This window comes from Podarcis cretensis (assembly GCF_951804945.1).
Source record: "Podarcis cretensis genome assembly, chromosome: 13".
In the NCBI taxonomy this organism is placed as follows: domain Eukaryota; kingdom Metazoa; phylum Chordata; class Lepidosauria; order Squamata; family Lacertidae; genus Podarcis; species Podarcis cretensis.
This window is the reverse complement of record NC_137182.1, coordinates 21,132,394-21,155,430: the sequence shown is the minus strand read 5'-3', so window position 1 is coordinate 21,155,430 and position 23,037 is coordinate 21,132,394. Positions and strand designations below refer to the sequence as shown.

General features: G+C 46.0%; 1 protein-coding gene and 1 long non-coding RNA gene across 3 annotated transcripts in view; one reads left to right on the top strand and one right to left on the bottom strand.

Annotated features, from left to right (window-relative positions):
* The window catches only part of COL1A1 (collagen type I alpha 1 chain), a 46,509-nt gene extending 29,707 nt beyond the window's left edge, over positions 1 to 16,802 (bottom strand). For both annotated transcript variants that reach the window (XM_079949264.1, XM_079949265.1), the window contains exons 1-22: positions 16,593 to 16,802; positions 14,005 to 14,190; positions 13,013 to 13,050; positions 12,875 to 12,910; positions 12,178 to 12,270; positions 11,990 to 12,058; positions 10,876 to 10,920; positions 9,745 to 9,798; positions 9,436 to 9,489; positions 8,843 to 8,896; positions 7,894 to 7,947; positions 6,936 to 6,989; positions 6,786 to 6,830; positions 5,477 to 5,530; positions 5,282 to 5,326; positions 4,911 to 4,964; positions 3,568 to 3,666; positions 3,416 to 3,460; positions 3,232 to 3,330; positions 2,113 to 2,166; positions 1,901 to 2,008; positions 779 to 832 (exon numbers count right to left, since the gene is read on the bottom strand). In XM_079949264.1, the coding sequence (XP_079805390.1) occupies positions 779 to 832; positions 1,901 to 2,008; positions 2,113 to 2,166; positions 3,232 to 3,330; positions 3,416 to 3,460; positions 3,568 to 3,666; positions 4,911 to 4,964; positions 5,282 to 5,326; positions 5,477 to 5,530; positions 6,786 to 6,830; positions 6,936 to 6,989; positions 7,894 to 7,947; positions 8,843 to 8,896; positions 9,436 to 9,489; positions 9,745 to 9,798; positions 10,876 to 10,920; positions 11,990 to 12,058; positions 12,178 to 12,270; positions 12,875 to 12,910; positions 13,013 to 13,050; positions 14,005 to 14,190; positions 16,593 to 16,674 (1,476 nt within the window). In that variant the 5' untranslated portion in view covers positions 16,675 to 16,802. The remainder of the gene's footprint in view (positions 1 to 778; positions 833 to 1,900; positions 2,009 to 2,112; positions 2,167 to 3,231; positions 3,331 to 3,415; positions 3,461 to 3,567; positions 3,667 to 4,910; positions 4,965 to 5,281; positions 5,327 to 5,476; positions 5,531 to 6,785; positions 6,831 to 6,935; positions 6,990 to 7,893; positions 7,948 to 8,842; positions 8,897 to 9,435; positions 9,490 to 9,744; positions 9,799 to 10,875; positions 10,921 to 11,989; positions 12,059 to 12,177; positions 12,271 to 12,874; positions 12,911 to 13,012; positions 13,051 to 14,004; positions 14,191 to 16,592) is intronic.
* Positions 737 to 22,720, top strand: LOC307201111. The gene is made up of 2 exons (XR_013832550.1): positions 737 to 841; positions 22,357 to 22,720. It is a non-coding gene; the product is annotated as an uncharacterized lncRNA (long non-coding RNA).
* The last annotated feature ends 317 nt before the right edge of the window (positions 22,721 to 23,037 follow it).

Genomic DNA, 23,037 nt, shown 5'->3' with positions numbered 1-23,037 from the left:
TCAGATGATTAGGCAACCTCTGCTGGCCCCTATAAATTTCCACAAGACTACCCAGCTCCTTCAGGGAGTTTTGGAGGGAGGTGGAAAGCAGATTCACTTAGTGCAAAGGAGCTCCTTAGATTTCTACATTTGCTGGACAATTAGACTTCCATCTTAGAGTTCTGGGCACATGCCTGCCACAAACTTATTCAGCAGGAGCTTGGCCAAATTCCCACTCAGCATCCACCTCTAAAATGGGAGTAGTATGAAGTTAATATGAGCTGGAAGCTTTACTTTTTAAATTTTTTAAGAAAGAAAATTGCTATTTTCGATGTTTTTTACTTTCACTAGCCCTGCTATCAGCATTGGCAGGGCAGGAAAGAAATGAAAGAAATTGAGAACTAGTCATGTTTTGATAGCATTAGAACATGTGCAGAGTGCCGTTTCTCAACGTTGTTAAAATCTGCTCAGGGGTCCTGAGATTACGGGGAGTTCCAAAGAAGAAGACTTCCTTTCCATCACCCATTTAACTCCTTTAAACTATTCCTAATGTAGGTAACGGCTAGCAAAAATAAAATAATATCCAGTAGCATTTAAGATTGCTCCAGGCTCCTTTCTTCTAAGAGAACATTCCATGTCTCGCTGGTTTAACTGTCTCTGCCTTGACCCACATTCCCAGAGCCTTATCAGAGGCTTCCCATCTCAGCCCATTGGAGTGATGCCAATGGATGGAGAGGCCATTATTTTTATACCTTTTATTCTGTACAGAAGAAAGTGACAGCGTGAGACTAGAACCTACCTTGGGACCAGCAATGCCATCAGATCCGGGGAAACCACGGCTTCCGGGAGCACCCTGTGAATGGTAAGGAGGAGAACAGGTTAATGTCATATACACAGCACTGGGTTCTCCCATCAAAGTGGACAGGGAAAATAAACATTGATTGGCCAGAAAGGACCAAAAATACAAATCCCACAAGGCAGAATCACATGCAGATCAAAGAAAGTAAATTCAGATTCAGGATAATCTCGAGAATCTCAGAATCCTAGTTTAGGGCCCAGGCTTCAGACAGGACCCCACACCTGCTAACCCCATCTCAAAGCAGCAAGACACAACCCACAAATAGAGATCAGGGGCTGAAAAGGTGTGCAAAGAGTTGCAGGTAACTCGAGCAAAAGTACCGGATGGCATATTATAAGAGGGAGCAAAGAAACAAAAGTAAACAAGGAAAACTGTCTAAGTGAGAGGGAAGTTTGGATTTGATCAAATGTTTGAAGTTCAAAACACAACTGATGACCTGGCTATATTGCAGCGGTCTTTTGACCTCAAAGGTCTCAGTTGTTTTTTATTTCTCTGTATGAAATCAATTCTCGTGGGACTGCCCTGGAATTTCAACTTGAGGACAGAAAAGAATGACGGTGTTTCTTTTTCTAAATTCAGCCGTGGATGATTCTTAAGGGAGTGATCTGTTAAGTGAAAAGGATAGCAATGTTCTGGCCACCTCCGGGCCTAGACAGTGCTTCCTCGTGGGTTTAAAACACTCCATGGTGAACACATTGTACCAATTGGGCTCACATCTTAGACACCTTAAGAGGCAGTTCCTAATAAGTGGCAAAGGTATCTGCAGATTCAGTTTTCTTTGAAGTGCTGCAGCGCACTCTATTTTTGCAACAGCTTTTCCCTTCGGAATAGCTCTCCTCTGACTCACAGGCTGCCTTTCCAGACTGCTTTGCTTTCATTTGTAATTTGACCCAGCAATTCCTAACTAATCTAATAATGTACTGTGAGTATGTTAGACAGATACATGGTCCGTGCACAAATTAGCCTGCTTGCTAAGAGAGTGTGATCTCGCTGCCCACAGTTAAGGAGAGACTAGTTTTGGCTCGGGAGGGCAGTAATATGGAGGACAACGTTGGTACGTACACGTTCACCAGCAGGTCCAGGCAAGCCAGCGGGTCCAGGCTCACCACGAGATCCTCTCTTGCCTTCCTCACCAGGTGGACCAGGGGGGCCTTGGACGCCAGCGGGGCCCTGGAAGATAAAAGGAAGGAGAGGCAAGCGTTAACAAAAGTGAAAATGAAACAAGAACAGATGCACCACTTTAGAAATACATCCCAGGTGAGAGGAATACTTACGGGTTCACCTTTAGAACCAGTATCTCCTTTGTTTCCGGGAGCGCCAGGTTCACCCTAAACGTATATAAAGAGACAGAAAACAACATGATCACAAACCTCGTTCAGCACAAGGAAGGCAAGAATGAATCCTTTTTTCTACGAGAGAACATGGGGATGTGGCTTCTCTGAGATGGCTTTCAACATGCATCTGTTATCAAGACTTAGAATTGCAGAGTTGGAGGGGACCCTGAGGATCATCCAGCCCAACCCCCTGCAATGCAGTTGTCCCGCACAGGGATCGAACCTGCAGCCTTGGAGTTATCAGCACCATGATGCAACCAGCTGAGCTATGCAGGCTGACAATCCACAGAGGAAGAGATTTGATAAGATGCTGATGCATGTGATTATGGGCTTGGGCCCTGAATAGAAGGGACAGTTTAGAGCAAACTTGGCCCTCCAGATGTTTTGGGACTACAATTCCGATAATCCCTGACCACTGGTCCTGTTAGCTAGGGATGATGGGAGTTGTAGTACCAAAACATCTGGAGGGCCAAGTCTGGCCATGCCTGGTTTATAGGAAGCAGAGTGAAGGAAAGGGAATTTGAGAATGTAATAGTGAACATGCAACTCGATGTAAATCTCCACCAAATGAGAGTTAACAGTGGGGTTTGGTAGAAGGAGCGCCCTGCTAAATAATCTTGGATACTGCTACCCTTAAAAAAGAGATTTGTGCACCATCACCTACCATTTTGATACCTTTATCCTACCTGCTACACAAATCTAGCAGCTCTGGAATACTGTCATTTTCAGAATTTTAAAACCCAGTGTATTATATGATGCCAAGGCAGGAAAGCTGGTATTATTGGTAGTATTGGAGGTCATGGTTTGAAAAAGACTAAGAAGCAGTGCTTTAGCTGTTAAACAAGCACAGTCGGAGAGGATATGCAGAGGGAGGTATTTTCTGAATTAGTTATGTTATGATAGGCTCCTCCTTGCGTTCTCCCAGTTAGGCTAAAGAAGTCTGGGTTTCCTGGATAACCCACCCAGATGCCTCTATTTCTAATTTCTTCAAAGACCTCTGAAGTCAGGCGCAACTTAAATGACGAGCCAAAAGGTGAGGGGCGATCAGGTGAGACTTACGCTGTTACCCTTGGGACCAGGAGCGCCGCTGGGACCCTGAGGTCCAGCTGGGCCACGAGGACCGGGGAAGCCGGGGGCGCCAGAAGCTCCAGGAGCACCCTAGGAGAAAAGAGCAACACTGGTGAAGCAACTGGCAAAAGGAAGGCATTGGAGAAGACGAGAAAAGCAATGGGAAGGTACTTACAGTTGCACCTTTGGCACCAGGTTGACCATCAGTACCGGGGTTGCCCTAAAGCAGGGGAGAAGGAGGAGAGAAGAGTCATTATGATGATGCTCCTTAGAAAGTCCCGAAGCGCATTCAACAAAAGCCAAAAATCGGCCAGTAGCGCAGCTTACAGAAGGACCAGCAGCGCCAGCGGGACCGGCGGGACCAGGTTCACCACGAGCACCTTGTGGGCCTTCACTACCACGAGCACCTTGGGGACCGGTTTCACCCTGTGCAATAAGAGAAAGAAGAACAAGGGACATAAGCACTCTTCCACAGGTATGGTGGCAGCGTCTCCCTGTCAAACTACACCATCCCACACCCAGCCCTTCTGAAGCTTCACAGTTTTGTCTCGTCGGATCAGTACTACAAAGCCTCAGGCCTTCCTTTGCCACCCTGTCCCTCAGAAATCAAGAGGTTTGAGGTCTGCCACCTGAAGCACATTACTTTGTCCTTTTGAGGCGGGCTGTTGCTACAGCTTCTTTGGGGTCTACCACTAAGTGCTTATGCTGCAGGAACTTGGCAGTCACTAGTCCTTTACAGACTTCCATCTTGCTGCTCTGGAAACACCTGAAACCCATAGGCCACCCTGGAGGTTTAGCAATGCGGTGGCTTCCTTCCAAGACCAACATTGCCTGTTGAGTGTGAAAGAGACGCTGGAACAGAAAGCAACATTGCGGGCACCTCTCAAGTAGCCTCTAAGCTTCAGACATTGCTGGGCAGGATTAAAAGCTACCACTCATGGTGTAGCCTCATAAAGCTACAATGGAATTTAAGAACTGGGCCCATGTAGATGTGTTACCCTCCATTCTTGAATGAAGAGCTATAAGGGATTCTCAGCCTTCATGGCAGAATACAGAGACTCGGAGGGAGGAGGGCCTTTCAAATATTATGAGGGCCATGGCTTTTCAGAAATAGCCTGTGATCTTTCCCACAGAAGACTAAGGTGCTTGTAGCTGGTTTGGTAAGAAATAGTTCATCTAGAGCTGGTGCTACAGAGCTTTTCGTCTAAGAAGGGGAAGACTGTCCCTCCCCTCCCCCCCTTTTAAAAATATTATTATTATTATTATTAACAATAGACTGAGGAAACAAGAAGACAAGTGGGAGCTGCAACAAAATGTTGCAGTCTCTGTCCACGATTCCAGATACTCCATTCTACTTCATCACCTGCCCAGATTTCTGTTCTTCACACCCCAAAAGTCTCTTAGCATTCTGTGCTGAGTCTGCACAGTCATTATCGGTTGGTATTTTTTTTTTTTTTACCTATAAGAATTTCCCCCTAAATATTTTTGTACACCTGCAAACACTGGGATTCTCCTAAGCCTCCTGATACCTCCCTCTTAATGCACTGATGGTGCAATGTTGGCTTGCATGAGGACTGGCACGTGAGATATTGATAGAGTCTAAACCCAACAATTTTTTTTGTTCCTGATACAAAACAATTGCTTCTGAGCATCAGTGTCGTCGTCTTTACCTTAGGGCCAGCGGCACCAGGGAAGCCAGGGGGACCAGCTGGACCAGTAGGGCCCTGAAAGAAAGAAAGCAATGGCAATTATAGCATTTTCCTTGGAGTCCCAAATTAGCAACCTCTTAACACTGGCCAACTCCGCCCCAGCAATGGCCAGAGGTTTGGTCTGTGATTTAAAATGTCAGGGAAAGGGAAACAAGAGTCAAGGCCTTCCATCCCATGGCTGGTTTAATTACAGTGTGTGTTGTCCTGCAAATCCCCATTTAGGATATGGAGTCTGGCAACGGCCAGTGTTTGTCTGGCAGGACAAACCCTCTCCACAGGAAAATAACCACCACTTGAGCAGAGAAGAAAGTGCAGGTTGCAGGAATACTTACTGGGGGGCCAGCAGCACCGGGGGCACCATCATTACCACGAGCACCCTGTGGTGAACAAGAGGGGGAGAAAGGTGTTTCAGTTACTGCCACCTCTCCAGGCCACATTAGACCTGGAGGATGCTACACCAAGGATGCCTTGGTACCAGTTGCATCCAGCCCCACAATATGTCCCACAAGACAAAACAATGTACTTACAGCAGGGCCAGAAGGTCCAGGGCGGCCTCTCTCACCAGGAAGACCACGTGGGCCCTAGGCATAAGGAGAAACAAGTTTAGTTTAGGGGAAGGTACCTTTGATCCATGCCCCGTTACCATCCACCCAACCTTTCATTAGCCGTTCTGTTCTTTAGCATCTACCATTTCTAACGCCTCTACTGGTGTTAAGGGGTTCCTTCATTCCCCAGGGAGCCATAAAGTGAGAACAAAGATTGTGTATATGACAGCATGTCTTGCTTCTTCGTGTCTTTGCTTCATACCTCTCAAGTGCCCTCAGCTTAAAATTGTTTTTTATCTACCCCCTCATTTCTTGATGCAATCCCCTCTGACTCATTATGTGTTCTTGCTCTCCTCGATCTGGCTGCAACTATATGCAAAAGGATGATAAATGCCACTGTGGAATCCATTAGACCAAGCAAAAGAGCCTTTGCTCTGTAGCTTTTGCCACCCGGATGCTACAGACACCCATGACGTCTGCCCTGCTGTCTGAAATCTCACACATAGTTCTCTGCAAAGTAGAGTTGAGGAACTCGCAGCCCTCCAAATGTTGCCCACCCTTCCTGACGAAATGGCCATGGTGACTGGGACTGATGGGAACTAGAATCCAACCACATCAGGAGGGTACCCTGGTTTCCCCAACCCTGCTATGAAATAATGCTTCATCTTGCTGGATATTTCTCCTTGTCTTCTTTTATGTCAAAATGCGCCTGTCCCTCATGTAGGTTGCTACTGCTATACTCAGATGGAACTATTGCGTTGTCCTTTGGGGTTACTGCATGTTAACCATCACATGGAACTAGTTCACCTGAAGGGTTTTCATGAACAACATATGAAAGGAAGTATACTGAACTTGGACGCCTTCAGACAAATTATTTCCACTTGATTCTCCACAAAGCATGCTAGGAATCAAATCCATCCTCAGAACACAAAGGATGTAAGGTGTGATCACAGTAGGCAGAAACCAAACAGAGATACCTTATATTGAATCGGACCATGGGTCTACTTAGCTCAACATTGTCTATGGGAGGCTCCTGAGGATCACAGACAGAGGTTTTGCCCATCATCTGTTCCTTGCTCCTTTTAATAGGCTAAGGATTGATCCTGAGACATTCTCTCTCCCAATGAGTAAGTCCTCTTACTTCCCCCCTTTTGGTGACTAGGAGTTTTCCTTTCATCATCATCCTTTCACCTGAACAAATCCATTTCTGCTGATATCCAGCCTATGCTTGTAAGATTTAGAAAGATGGTCAACACATCAAAGCAAAGGGCAGAAGAACAATGATACTCACGACTTGTCCAGGAGCACCATTCTCACCGGGGCTACCAGGCTCACCCTGAAAGAGGAAACAGAGCAGATGTCAACAGCCTGTTGCTGAAACAGGAGGGGATAGAAGTAGGTATAAACAGAAGGGGGCACATACTTAAAAGTGGACACTCACCTTGGGGCCAGCTGGACCAGCATCACCTTTAGCCCCATCAAGACCGCTGAAACCCTAAAGTAGGGGGATGGAGGAATGGATGGAAAAGAAGAAAAAGGAACATTAAAATCCATGTAAGGTAAAGGTAAAGGTACCCCTGCCCGTACGGGCCAGTCTTGACAGACTCTGGGGTTGTGCGCCCATCTCACTTAAGAGGCCAGGGGCCAGCGCTGTCCGGAGACACTTCCGGGTCATGTGGCCAGCGTGACATCGCTGCTCTGACGAGCCAGAGCCGCACACGGAAACGCCGTTTACCTTCCCGCTGGTAAGCGGTCCCTATTTATCTACTTGCACCCGGAGGTGCTTTCGAACTGCTAGGTTGGCAGGCGCTGGGACCGAACGACGGGAGCGCACCCCGCCGCAGGAATTCGAACCGCCGACCTTTCGATCGGCAAGCCCTAGGCGCTGAGGCTTTTACCCACAGCGCCACCTGCGTCCCTTGTAAGGTTAGTAGTTCCTCATTTTACTGTTCAACTGAAAAGACTACGGGTTCCATATTGGCAACCATGCAAAAGCTGAGGAGGCCTGGGTGGAAGACCACCTTGGAACCAAGGATATGAATATACAAGATAATAATATAATGGTTGACTAGAAACACCTGAGTAGACATTTTTAAGGGTTTGTTTCCTGCTCTTCTCAGCTTGGACCTAACCTGCCTCCTAAGATCAATAGTTCGAGGTGGGGCTTCACCCCAAAGTTCATGTGACCATATGGCTATTGTCACCTTCATGGCAGGCATTATCTAGTGAAGGTGCCATGTTCGCAATGGCAGATGCTGTTTGTATTGTGATGTCTGTAAACCTTAAAAGCTCCCGAGGGGATGCATGTCTACTCCTAAGTAAATAATCTAGCCAGGGGACATTCTGAATTGCAAGATCCCAGATTTTTCTTGGTTATTGAGCTATTGGAGCACGCTTACTCTGTGTCCCTTCATGCCTGGAAGGCCAGCTGTTCCGGGAAGACCGCGGGCACCCTGAAGCAAGAGAACAAAAAGTTATTTAGGAGTCAGAGAAGAAGAAGAAGAAAACGTGTCTCACCTTTCTCGTCTTCTTTAGGCAAGTGGGTGAGACCTCTTCACACCAATAGCTAGTTTATGATTGGGACATACCGAATGTGCTTTTCATCAATAGCAACAACACTGTAGGACTCAGTTTAAAAGGGTTAAGAAATGCCGTTAAGTAAGATGGCGGCATCTTTACTGCTAGTTTTGTACTATGCCCTTACATCTCCTTGAACATCCTAGTTCTCCGTACAGCTGGAACCACCCATCAAGAGCTCAAAATTTCCAATCTAGGAAGAAGTCTGTCAGTGATCACCCAGTGGGCAGAGTGGATGTGCTCAAATGTGGGCTCCAAAATCTCACTCAGCCATCTTGAGGTCCTAGGGGCATAAACTGTTTCGCAGTCAAACCTAACCACCTTGCAAAATTGCCGGGAAGGTGAACTGAAGTAGGGATGCATTGCAATACAGCATTTGGGGTGGGAATAGGTTATATGTCACCCTTTGCCAACCCCGTGTCCTACAGGAGCTGCCGGACTCCAAATCCCATCAGCCCCAGACACCATCATGGCCAGTCGTGGGGGGTGACAAGAGTTGTAGTCCAAAACATCTGGAGATTGGAGACGGCTGTAGGGTGGGTTTATAAATGAACCATCCCTCTGTACTGAAGCAGGAATTGAAAAACTTAAGCTGCTTCTTGCTAATACGATCTTCGAACCTGCTCTTTCAGGCCGCCAGTGTAAGACATTGCATCACTTTCCCTAAACAACAGGTTGCAATCTCAAGGCTCCAGGGATGCCAGGACAAGGAGCAGCTCTTCCTAAAAAGACAGGTGCTTGACAGCCGCCCCATGATGAGAGACATCTTACCTGTGGACCTTGGGCACCACGCTCGCCAGGACGGCCAGGTTTTCCAGCTTCACCCTTGGAGAAAGAAGAGGAGACAGGGTCTGAGCCAATGCTCGAGAAACAGCGCACTAGGCGAGGATGAAAGACCACTGATTGGGGAACTGTGTTTGTAAAAGGGACTTGGACCTCGCATTAAGGTTTGCAACCAAATGGCCCTGTAACGTCGACAGGTGTTCTTTAAGGATTGGTGCTTTTGCTCAGCAGAAAGGGAGAAGCCAGAGAAAGTGGTAAGGGGCAAGGATGGATAAGGCCCAGCACTGACAAATTGTGGGGGTCTCCCATCAAGTGCTGGTTTGGTGGGCTGCTTAGGAGTTCAAGTCACTAATTGCAGATAAGGCTTTTTTTATTTTTACACTGCGAGTTTTTTAGACCTGACTCGCTTTACTTGGAGGCAAAGCAAGGCAGGTGGATAAGTTGACTAACTCAAGTCTGTAAGTTGAGAGTAACCTCAACACTGACACTGTATGGCTATTTGGGCACACCCCGTCTTTGGATAATTGGAAAGAAGAGGTTTCCGCCCCCCCCCACTCCGAAAAAAGACATAAGTCACTCACATCATCTCCATTCTTTCCGGGTGGGCCAGCTGGACCACGGGGACCCATTGGACCCTAGAGTTTGAGAAGAAATAGATGCATTAAAATCTGAGTCGAGTCGCCCCCTGCTCCTATTTATAACCCGGTTGAATTTTTCAAAAGTGGGCCAAAGAATCCCCAGTACGGAAACCTGTCTACTGCATTCAAAGTTCAAAAGCTCCCCCAAGTGGTGGAAAAAGAGAACTCCAAGGAAAGACTCCAAGGAGGCTGTTCAGCTTCGCTATAATAATGCATGTGAGAGATACGAGAAATAGTTCAGATGGTACTCACAGCAGCACCAGGCTCTCCGGGTTCACCAGGGGGACCTTGGAAACCTTGGGGACCCTGGAAGATAAATCAGAGCATCTATGTTAGATGGAAGGCCACTGCACCCCTATTTGTTTTGGATAGACCATGGTGGACCACCTGAGTTTTGTCAGCCCCGAGTGCCCCCTTCCTTTCATCTCCACCTCCATGACTTTAGCCACGCTGCTTTCCTGGCCTGAAGCAACTTCTTCTTCCCTATCAACCTGCACCCCTCTTGGCCTGCTACAAAGCATCTCTTCTTGAACCACCTTTGTCCTATTCTGGCCTACATCCCAGTTTGCCCAACATAGATGCATAAGCTTCCTAGTAAAGATTAACTGGAGCCAAAGGTCACCAGTGCTGGGAGCTCAACAAAGAAATAGAAACAAGTGCCACTGTGCATGGGCAGAGTGTTCTACAGAATATCTAGATTCTTCATCTATCTTGGATTGGAGTTCAGGACACCTCCATCTCCAGCACACACACCCTCTTGTTCTAAGAGGCAAGCGATACATTACTTAAGTTCCTTTGCCTGACTTCATTGCACACTATTGGTCTACCCGCTTTAAGAAGGAATAGTGTCAATAAGTAATCACCTCACACATCAATGTGGAAATGGTTATGTATTCCATGCCCCTTCTCTCATCTCTCCAGAGTTTCTGTGAATGCCTGTGAACATCCAGGCCTATGGAGTAGGCCTCTCAAGAGAGGACCTTATTTCTTCCGTGCAAAGAGGAAACAAACCTGCTACCAAAGCAATCTCCTGTTCTGTGCCAAGGATAAATGAATTCTCTGACTCCAGAATTTATACAAATGAAGATTTGCATATAGCCTGCATTATTATTATTATTATTATTTTCTGGAAAGAGACAAAGATGGCACAAAATCCTTGCTCTCCAGAGCACCAGAAACCCCACTAGCCCCCATTCCTTCAACCAAAGGAAGGAATAGGACCAAAGGAAAGAACTGGGAATTTCTGCTGGGTGAACATTGCCTCAAGTACTGAGGTCCATACATTTACAATGCACCTCTCTCATCTGAAATCCCAAATGCACAACCCCTTGTCTAAAAAGTATTGAGAATTTGTTATTAAGATGGAAGCAAAGAAGTACTTACGGGAGCGCCAGGAGGACCAGGAAGACCACGGGGACCAGCTGGACCCTACAAACCAAAGTGAGAAGAATCAGTCGTGTTTCTCGAGTAAATGAAATTGGAGCCATCTTGTCTTGACCCTTGTGGATATCCATTCTCGTACTGCCTTGCTCTAACCATACATTCTTGACCTTTTCTCTTAACTAGGCCTCACTCTGACCTCCACCCACTTTTATGTCATTTCCTAAATTGCTTTTCCTCCATCTCTCTTTAAACAACCATTTCGTCTCTCTTGGTCTAGTGTTCCACATTGATGTTGGGGTATGTCTGTTTTTGTAGTTGCTATATGAGTGGCCAGCGTGTTTGGATACCTCCCAGCTGAGAGGCATTGGGCTGCCATCAGATTTAGCCTAAAGTGAAATGTAACACAAAATGGGAGGTTCCTGCAATGGAATAACTTCTGAGAAGCTATGAGAGACACTCAAAAGATTCCCGCAAGACTAATGGAATTTCTTGGTGAGGATTTGCTCACCGTTAAGTCCTCTGCTCCTTTTTCAAACCAGATTAACCGGTGTATTTTAAAGAAAGCGAGTATACTAACCCACACTGCTCAGCCATAAACTCAAGCCACTGTTGACACTAAAATGAGATTTCACGACTAACTTGTTCCACGGGTTTCGCTGGGAGCTGCGTCCAACCAACTTAGTCTGGATCTAACGTTATATAACTAGATGAATCTCAAGTTCCCTTCCAACTCTATGGTAAACACTTAGGACCATAAAAAATTATCATTGTCATGATGCTTATTATTAGTTCATGGAACCCACATTCCATGTCCCTTTTCCTCATGGAAAGAAGCAATGCTATCACTTAGTTACTCAGCTTTATTAGTGATATGCCTGCCCAATCAAAAAGAATAAAGTTGGAGTATCTTTGATACTTCAGTTTCTGCTACTAAGAGCTCATCAGGCAGACATCGGTTAGCAACATGTACCTCCCTACCTGTGGCCTCACCATTCTGTCCTGAGATTAAGGAACCAAGAAGGCTGAAACAGACTCCTTCATTCATACTTCTACAATCTTCCCACTTTTCCCCTTCCACACTAAGCTCAAATCCCCTGAGACCGTCAACACTTACCATTGGGCCAGGAAGAGCAAGGCCACCAGATTTTTCATCATAACCGTAACCCATCTGAGGAGCGAAGTTCTGTAAGGGGAGAGGAGGAGAAGGAAGAGAGAAGAGAGAACGTGTTGCTGAGGTTCTTAAAAATGCATCCTCCATGAATTGTTGGAAAAACAAAAGTTATGGAGGCAAACCCAACTTACTCCGGCAAGGCCTGGGAGGCCTGGGGGGCCTGGAGGTCCAGGGAGTCCGGGTTGGCCAGGAATGCCATCTCTGCCTGGGGGACCAGGAAGCCCCTGAAAACAAAGAGAGCAGGAAGTCGCAGGTTAGCACCGTGGCAGTATATGGTGATGAATGCACAAAAATGTATACGTTTCCTACAAAAGAGACATAAAACTTTCAGATTCCTGAGTATGCTAAAGCTATCCACTATTAGAAGGCAATATTAGAAGACCAAAACTGGTTTGGAAATTCCTCACACACCAGCAACATTTGAAGGGGGACCTTCTATTCTCCCACTCCCAAAATATGAACCACCGTGATGCTGTAGTAAATAATGCCAAAATGGCCGGGTCTTTTTGCAACAACTTTGGGGTGTTTAGTTAAAAGCTGATGTGAGCTGAATAAATTCAAATGTTGTTAAAAAGAAGAAGCAAAGGGAGATTTGAATCTCCTTTCTGTAGGTTAGAGGGGGCGAGTGTTCTTTTAAACAACCTAAGTAGGCAGAATTTCTTTTGCGTATAGGAATGGAAATTTCAAAATGCGGCCAAAGAATATTTTATGACTGTCCTAGTCACACACAACTACTTGCCACCAATTTTTCTGGCATGCTTGCATATTAATTTTATTTCCTTTCCCCTTTGAACTATTATCAGCCAAAGTTTCATTACAGATACCTACCCTGTCTCCTTTAGGGCCTCGTTCCCCCTGAGGACCCTGCCAATTAGGAAGATAATAGTGATTAGCTGGTTATCAAAAAGAAAACAAAATTGATGCATCCAAATAAATGGAAGTTAGGGTTACCAAAATATAATTTACCTCTACTCCAGTGGCTTCTAGGGCAGGTTCACTGGTTTCTTGAATACAAAAGGAAAAGGAATATTATCACCCAGAATTTATCATCATCACCTGATACCATTGCAACCCCTCCCTTGCACCCACAATGCCCTCTGGTCTATCAGAACATCCTTCCCTTAATAAACATTGAATGAAGACCAGGCTTCTTTTCTAGGTACATTTAGAAGTTGATAGGAAATGGCAACTCCTATCATTGGCCTAATCAGAATATGTAATGGGCCAATCTGAAGGACCATCCGAATTCACATCATCCAGTCTACTTGGGCAATCCTATTTGAAGTGTTGACTTTTCAAAGAAAGGAAAGAAAGCCCAGTTTCTTCCCATAATGCACCAATATAGCATCAACTAAAGTTAAGATGCCTGAAAGGTCCTCTCCCAACTCATCACTCTCTTTCCTGACTCTGCAGAATTTTCTTTGCCCAATTTCTGCAATCTCTCAAGGAAGGAACGCAAACATCTCTATGAAACCAGTGGTTTGTTATTGTCGTTTACGATGAAAACAACACCTCAGGCAACTGAACCAGGAGACAGACGGGTGGTGGATGGATGGATGGATGAGCGGTTAGATAGCACATAGAGGGGTGGATACAAAGAAACAATTAAATAGGTGATGGGGCTGTAGGTGGATGGATAAATGGATGGGTGATTAGATGGCTGTTGATTGGTTGATGTAAAGAGAAGAGAGGTAGAAGAGGAACTAGATAGGTAAACAAATGGATTTTGGTGTACATTAGTAGAAGGTGGATGTTTCGTTTGGGCAGATGGGTGAATTAGTAAAACTAGAATAGATATAATGAGTAAATACATTTGCGGGCAGGCAGTTTCTCCAAGAGACTGATTGGAGTATGCTTAAATGGAATGGGGGGGGGACTGAGTGACCATGGACGGAACCGTAGGCAATACTGATGGTATGAGTGGATGGAAGAAGAGTAGGTGAAGTCAGTATCCATACCAGGGCAAACAAAGCAGCATTCTCCATCGCGGAGCTCGGGATTTGGGCAGTCTGGTGTCTTTTCACAGATCACCCTGTCGCAAAGGATACTGCCGCTGTCGCACACGCAGATGTCGCAGGGGGTTGTTTTCCAAACATCTCGGTCACTGTACGTTATTCCATTCTGTATGCAGCTTCCAGATGGCACTAAAGAAGGAGATGACACAAGAAATGAGGTGGGCAAGGGAAGAGGGGAAGGGTCCTTTGGGAGCCAGCAGTGTCAGCAGAATGGCCAAGGTGCAAACATGTGAACTTCTTACAACGGATCGATCTGGAAAGCGCATACATTTTTTTTAAAAAAAAAAATTGTTTCCAATGTTTGGCCTCCCTTCCCTCCTCCTCCTGCTCTCCACTTAACGCTGACATTTTGTGCGTGTGCTCTAAGAAAACCCTCATCTGCTTTTCATCAAGCATACTCTATGACACAGGAAACGAGCCAGCCTCACAATAACTCTTTCCAGTTGCTTTGGAATTTAAACAAAACTTCTGGCCGGTTGTTGCATCCAACTTGGTAACCTCAACGTTCTGAGCTGAAGCCAAGCCAAACACAGAAAGGAGAAAGAAATTCACAGCCTTCTAAGAAGCAAAAGAGATAAAGAGGAGGGGGGGGGGGGAGAGAGAGAGAGAGAGAGAGAGAGAGAGAGAGAGACTCAGGAATTTGGACTGGAGGAGGACCTGTGTAAGAGAAGAAATTGCATCCCGCTGATGGTGTGTGGCCTTGGGAAATCAGCTCCACTGCAAACAATTTAGGTAGGATGAGGAATCAGCAGGTGTGGATCACAATAGGGCAGGCTCACTAGGCCTCCCACCTTGGCTGAAATCCGACGCCAGCTTGCTCAGAAACAAGGAGTTTCATAGCACCGTGGATGTTAACTGTGGAGCATACCTGAGCTAAGGATGGTACCAAGAGATATGACCAAGGATGAATGCTGGAGAAGAAGTAAGAATTTGCTTTTCTAGCAGAATTTGTTTTTGTTTTTTAAATGAGGAACCGTGCATTTTATAAATTATTTCCTCCTTTTAAAATTGAGCACTGGACTGTTGAGTTTTCTGCAAAAATAAAAAAAAACCACCAGATACTGGACAGGGAGGGAGAAAGAAAACCCGCTATTCTAAGGAAAAAATGAAAGGGGGAAGGAGTCAAGTTGTTTTGGGAACATGAAACTCATGTTTGAGAATACCTTCCTGGGATGCTGCAGGAAAACTTCCCACCCATCACTAGATGGCAGCAAAACTTCCATAATTGGAGTGATGAATATACTACACACAAAAAATGTTGCTTGCTTGATGGTCAATTGATTTCCCTCCGGTGAGGAGTTGTTTACTAATCCTGTTCAGTTGTCGACCCCGGAAACACACTCCCTTTGATCACTGCTGACCCATTTTAAGGCCACTCCCCACAACCCCACCCCTGGCAAGTCTATAGAAGAATGCCAAGGACAAGCGAGTCCCTTGATGGCCAGTAGATGTCACCAATGGACTTGGTCGACGAGCAAAAGTGATTCCCTCCAGTCCTTTACCATCCAAAAGGCTTTGTCTATGAAGTGATGTCTAGACTCCTGCGCTTTATAAGTTGCTGAAACATTTTCCTTATGAATCATCCTGAAACTTCTCTCTCTCCTCCTCCTCCTCCTCCTCCTCCTCTCCCCCCCCCTAATATTTTCCTGATGGCTTTTGCAGACTTCTTCGACAAGGCAGGGAAAACAGCTTTGTCCTGCTCGCCTCTCCTCCCTGTCAAGCGCTTGGCTTTCCAAGAACGCACAATGAGTTTTCCATCATTTGCCGCGCTCCCCTTTCCTGTCCCCCCTCCAGTGACAACCCACTCGCAGTTCCCACCCCTCTTTCCTGAACTTGGCAAGCCAGTGCAGAGATTCTAATTGATCCAACTTGTTATCTGGCCCCAAGGGACATGTTAAGAGAAGAGAAGGAGGGAGGGAGAGAGGAGGGAGACCAAAGGAAACACGCCCAAGGCTATGCACAGCTGGCTAAGTTTGCTTTTAGAAGAGTGGTTTGTTTTCAACTTTCAGGAGAAATCTGCGAGGTGCGAGAGATACCTTCTTTTTTCAGTCTCTTAAGCCTTCCTCCCCGCATTGCCTTCATGCCAACTCCTGAAGGTTCGGAAAGGTCACAAACGTGTGTTGACCTTTCTCAATTTTTTTTTTATTCCTTTTTTTAAGGAATCTTAAGACCGTATATAACAAGCGCTCTCTTTGCCTGGTCTTATATCTACATCTCTCAAGCCACCGCAACACGCTGCGAGTATTACAACCACAGGGAAGCACAGATTGCAAAATCACAACTCAGCCTCCGCCGCCGCCCCTCTCCCCCGACTTTGGCAAACTGCTCGGTAGAAATGGTTTGGTGCTTACTGTCTTTTGCACTTCTGGAGTTCTGGGTGCTGCAGAGGGGGAAAATAGTTTTGCATTCGACAGAAAGAGGTGGGGGAAAGGAAATATGGGGGCAAGTACCACCCCATCCATAGGACTACAATAAAAACAGTCATTTAACATGTATACACTGTGCGAGAGTACATAAGATGCTGTACTTACGGTCTTCTTCGCCTTGACCTTTGGTGAGTAGAACAGTTGCTGCTATCAAGAGCAGTAACCGGGAATCCACAAAGCTGAACATGTCTAAATATTAGACATGAAGACTCTTTGTATCCTTGGTTCTGCTTTAGTGTCCAGTCATACAGGGATGGTCTGGTTTATGTAGTTCCACTCCAGACCCCAGCAGAAACTTCCTACTGACTCTGTCAAGTTTTTAGCCTCCCTTTTTATACGGTCCAGTATCCCAGAGGTGGATCCCTTCTTCGCTTGCTTCTGAGTGCTGAGGGGGGGATCTTGGGCCAGCCCCTCAGCCAATCAGAGGAGTCCAGCCTGCCCCCAAGGCGCACACAGACACGCAGACACACACACACACCCACTCCCAAAAAGTGGAGAAGTGAAGCCAAGCCCCTTTCTAACCAATCACAAAAAGAATGGACCCCGCTAGCCTCTCTTCCACAAAACCAGTGGATCTTCTGGGTTGGCAGTAGATTCTGCAGGAAGAGGGAGGAATGTAATGGGGTATGAACTGAAGGGTGCTTATGCGTGTGTGTATGGATTTATGCGGACTGGGGGAGTTAAAAGAAAAGTGGGAGCAGACTGATTTGAAGAATGAGAGTTACAGGAGCGTTAGGAAGAAAAAAGCTGAATATTAAGAGGCATGCAAGATCAGATAGTAGTGAGATGGAGCTTGCAGGTTTTGCACGACCTAATAGCGCACCTGTGCAGGTGAGGCACCAGAGGGAGATGTAGAGCAAAATGTGTATTTGTTTGTCCTTGTTTTTTCTTCTTCTCTAAGTACAGAAAAAGCCAAACTCTGGGGATCCTGCAAACTTCCTCTAAATGCGATCTGATCCTTGCTATGTTGTTGTTTGCTTTAATTTTACATCCATCCTTTCTTTCGCCACCTAGTCCTCTTTCTCGCTGTCCTTTCAAAAATAATTGCCGCTTAATTTCATATACACGCCTTTAAAGTGTATATAGTGGCTTGGAGATTGTCCTATTTAAAAAAAATGAGAAGGGAGCTTGGAATGATCTACAAAGGACCAAAAGAAAAGAAGCAAATAGGCAAAACTGCAGGGGAAAGGAATATCTCTGCAACTCCCTCTGCGTTTAGCAACTCTGCACAGAATTTCCTGACCTTCAAAGTTCCCACTGTTCCTTTTCTACACCATATGCATATGGGGACTCTGTAGGTGAATCTCAGTACACCTGAGATTCTGCATCAGGAAACATTTGCTTATGACAGCTTGAAAAGAGGAAAGTTCTGGAGTTGGTCTTGTTTACAACCCCAGCGAAGTAAAACATATCTTGCTTGGGAATTCCATAGAAAAAATCGGTGGGATTTAACTTGTATGCAATGCAGTCACTAATGGAGCGATGAGTTATGATCACAGGTAGTACAGGGTTTCGGTTGGGTGTCTCAAAGTATCAGGGTTTTGGCTTTCCATTTTTGACCACCCTCCCTGTGAAAAACAACAACAGGCTACCTGTGCATGTGTTTCACTGTGTGATATGGCTTACCCAGTGCCGGTACTCATCAGGAGTAAGTGCCACACTTTTTAACATTGCTGTTAAAAAGCACTGGTCTTACCTATATTCATGGCTGCCTGTCTGTTAGGATGTGTAACAGAGCAGGGCAGTTTTCACATGTGCACATAGCAGGATGAAACACCTTGTTAAAACCATACAAAGATGTTGTTTTTCCCATTGTACACAATGTTAACCACATTCCAAACCGTCCCTTTATTTGTACTGATGTGAATAAGAAAGAAAGAAAGAAAATAAATCACAATATTTCTCTTTCTATCCCAATCTGGAACCTCAGCGAGACTTCCCTAAGAGTATCCCAAACCTCTGATCAATAAAAACGACTCCCTCAAACTTTCCACCACTTATTTCACAAAGGTTTGAAAGATCGAACCCATCAAATCCCAGTGGCAAAGATTGCTTTGTTGTTGTGACTCAAATAAAAGCATTCCAGGAAGCTCAGGGAAAAATCCAAAGGCAGATTTCTTATTAGCTAGTATACTCCGTCTCCCTGATGGACCTCAAGGGCATTTTTCTTTTTTAAAAAAAAAATAAAAATGGCAAACTTCCATGACTGTTCGAAAGCGTGAAGAGCCACGTTGGTTGGAAAAAGAAGCAGCATCGTGACAACAGCACACAAGATACGTTGCAGTTTTTAGAAGCTGTAATTACCCCTGCATATAAATGTGTGTGTATGCATGCATGTATGGTTAACAGGCCAACCTCTCAACTTCTGGGTTTTAAAATAAGGACCAAGAAGATTCCAAAGGGAAGGCATCCCAAGGCAAACACCATGAGAAAGAGAGCAAACTTTTCCCGGAGAAATAAAAAATGTAGAGAGAAATATCATTGTGTGACTTTATCCTTGGAAGCATGGAGAGGCAGCGGGATTTGAGTTCTGTGCTTCTTTGCAGTTTTAAGGTTTTACATGCATCTATTCCATGAAACAGGAACACTCTGGAACGAGTTAACGGTCCTAATAATCACGATGGCAGCAGAATGGATCATAGCAGCAGACACAAACAAATCTGTCCAATTTCTGCTTATTTTCCCAGTCTTAAATTCGCTCCGCCATATTTCTGCCCCAGTTCGTGAATTTTCCATTCAAAATTTCGCAACAAAGTTTCACGACAAATCATGAAAAATTGTTAGAGCTTTAGTGCACCTTTCCCCTAATGAACGCACATTTGCAAGCAATTCCACCATGTATAACACAACAGTTGTACGTTACTTTGGCCAGTATTTGCATATATATGCACACACTCTCCGAACGTATGCATTTTCGGAGACCACATTTTGACTGTGTTGCAAAATTCAGAGGAGAGCAGATTTTGAAGGGCGCCTACATTTCAGTTGGCATATTGTTTCGGGAAGTGTGAATTGGGTGGGCTCACAAGGCAAAATGCATATCTCTCTCCCCACACACACACATCAGGCAAATCCCGTAGAAACATGGCATACAGCAGAAACACAGGGATCAAATCAACCTTTGAAGTTGATCAAAGATAATGGCAAGGAGAGGGGCTTGCTTTGAATCACACTGGGTTGCTGCAGAGCCTGGGAGGCCCCAGAGGGTAGACCCCACTATTTCCTCCTTAGGGATGGGGGGAGACCACCAGCACCTCCTATTTGCCAAGGGTCTACTGTAGAGGTGGCACTGGACAGGGAGGGGGGACTGCCAAGGAGAAGGCAGAAGCACGGTTTGATGCATTCCTCATGAATGGGCCAGCCTGGTCGGGATCCCTTGAACCAACTGTAAACAAGGATGGATCACGGATCAGAATATATTTTAGAGATTGTCAAGGGCAGTGGCTATGGGAAGTGATCCATGAGAGGCAGTCAAGTACAACATTCCTTGTAACGCTAGAGAAGACAAGCGAGGGCATGTTTGGTCCAGCCAGTCGAAACTTCCTGTTCCTCCTGGCTGGAGCATCCTTCCTTTTGCATGTGGTAGAAGGTGGGCCTGGCCTTACCTGTCCAGGTAACAAAAGGACAAGTCACACAGCACACTTCCTCTTTTTTTGACTTCCTTCTTCATTTGACCAGCTTTCAGCTAGGACTCCTCTGCTAGCTCTCAGCTAGCAGAAGCACTGAGATTATTCCCCCATATGGGGTAGATCCACATGTACATATTTGTAACTAAGTCTGCCTTCTGGAATCCAACTGTGAACTGATGTGAGTAAACTTCTTTTATTGACTTTGAATAAGATTGTGGCGTCTTTATTCTTTAAAGAGGGATTCAAGGCAGCTTACCAGGAATGTACAATTCAATCTGAGACAGACTGAATTGTATAACAGTGAGAGGCTCACACGAGCCTGCAGCCAGCTATCTGCTGTGCATGTAAAAAGGGGAATGTAACTCTGCTACATAAAGGAACTTGCCAGTGCAAGTTAAGAAGGATATTAATAAACAATATATCCTCTCCTGCCACCCTGAACATTCCCACAGTGGCTCCCAAATTTGACTCCCTTACCCAAGACCAGGTGAAAATTGCTGAGGGTCTTGGCCATGGGTAGAAGCTAAGAATGCTGAGGAAGAAGCTGACAACCAAATAGCAACTCAGTTCCTGAGTGCAGAACTGCCATTGGTTCGCTCCAGAAGTCCTATCCCTGCCCATATCCCTGCTAGGTTCAGATTGAAGGTGCAGCCAATGAAGGATGGTCCATCAGAGTGAATGGGGCCCTTCCCTACCAAGCTCAGCCTGCCATCTGCTAGTCAGCACAGATAGGCAAACTAAGGCCCGGGGGCCGGATCAGGCCCAATCGCCTTCTCAATCCGGCCCGCAGACGGTACGGGAATCAGAGTGTGCCCTTTTATTTAAAATGCATCTCTGGGTTATTTGTCGGGCACAGGAATTCATTCACCCCCCCCCCCAAAAAAATATAATCTGCCCCACCCCAAGGTCTGAGGGACAGTGGACCAGCCCCCTGCTGAAAAAGTTTGCTGACCCCTGGTCTTGGCGGACAACTTAATGTTTTTCCCCACCTGTGCTTTGCTTGTGCTCTCTCCTTAAGGACCTCCCCTCTTTCCTGCAGCTTCCTTCTTTGCCATGCATAGGACCCCCCCCAACTCCTTTCAAGAACGTCACCAGCTTCTTTACCCTGCTTGGGACCTTCCCCCACCAAGCCGTCAGCCATGGCTTTGTTCCTCCGAGGAAGGCAGAGCCTCCTACTTCTGCAACTTCCATGGACCACTGGAATGAAACTCATAGACCACTGGTGGTCCACGGACCACACTTTAGAAACCTCTCATCATTGACCTTCAACCGGTGGAATTACCACCTGGTTTCAGGTGGATCTGCACCAGCAGTACTTCCACCATTCCCTGTTCTTTTAAAAATGGTTTTCTTTGTTGCTGGTTGTTAAGGAAAGAGTTGAGTCCAAAGGGGGAGAGACATGCACATTGTCTGCGCAAGAGGATAATACGGCTGCCATTGTGCATCCATGACTGCACCATGAAAAAAGCATCAGAAAACTGGGGAGAGGAAAGTCAGGGTGGTGAATGAAAAATGATTATCATGCCAAAGATTGCGATTAAAGGAGGATCACAACTCTGGAAAAGGCCACAAATCTAAATAACGGTCCTAGGCGATGGCTTCAGCTGCATGGGTAGTGAGTATGGTGCCCTGCAGATATTGTTAGACTACAACTCCCATCATCCCTGACTATTGGCCATGCTAGTGGGGGTAATGGGAGCTGCAGTCCAGTTACTTCTAACTACCCTTGCATTGAATGAGGGAGATGGAGCTCTTGTGTGGACTTGAATGCCCTTGATGGTTGCAGCTCGTATGACCTACTTCCAGGCAGTGAAACTGGATGTAGTAGCATGAGGGCAATGAATAATAATAATAATAATAATAATAATAATAATAATAATAATAATTTATTTATACCCCGCCCATCTGGCTAGGTTTCTCCAGCCACTCTGCAGAAATGAAGAGTCGTAGCGCCGTGTGCATCCGATGATCTCCCTAGGTCAAAAAGGAGATTTACAGGCTGCCACAGTTGACAGCATTGGCATTGAATGTGTGTGGCATTTCCCCCCATTTCCCCCACTTCCTGAGACACTGGCAAATACCCAGCCATGCTACCCTCCGCAGGCGGGCCTTGATAACGATGATCCAAAAATCAATCGTTTTGTATTCCTCACCCCCCTTTGCTCCGCGGAGCACTCCTCTCTTCCAGGTTGCCCCAAAAATAAATAAGTAAAAAACATTTCTGCGTTTCCACTTTTCAGATCCACGTGTATTCTTCTCGACTCAAAAGGGACACGTCAGAAGTGGAGCCGCGGAGCCTTCTGCGCAGGCGCCCTGGCTCTGTGTGGGTTTAATAGGCTGCAAGTAAATGCACACCAGAGTTCCACCAAAGCAACGAAAGAGACTTCCCTCCAGCAACGCAGATGCAAAAAAAATCCCGCCGGCTTTGATTGACTGCGGCAACGCACACGTTGCAGGAGAAACCTCCTCCTCCCTTCTATCCTGACTCGGTTTTGGGACGCTTAAAAAAGCTGGGTGCTTTCCAGAACGAAGATGTGTCTTTAATTTTTGTTTTTTTGGGGGGGGGTTTTGCAGCATGACCAAAAAGAAAAGAATCCCATCGTGTGTGTGTGTGTGTGTGTGTGTGTGTGTGTAAAGAGAGAATGAGAAGGATGAGGGGGGATGAGGCTGGGTTAAGAAGGGGGAGAGACGCCACCTCATCACTTGGAGTTCTCAGTTTGGGCTCAGGAATGCGATGGGTTTGCCTGGGGTGGGTGGAGGGTGGAGAGAGGAGAATGCACTGGGAGAGAAAGAGAAAGAAGGAAAAGGAATAGTCACCCTCTCATTAGGAAGGGAGAGAAACAGACAGAGAGCGCAACGCAGCTGCTGCTGCTGCTTGCCTTTGTGGCTGGGGTCTCCTCATGAAGAGACCTTCTGATGTC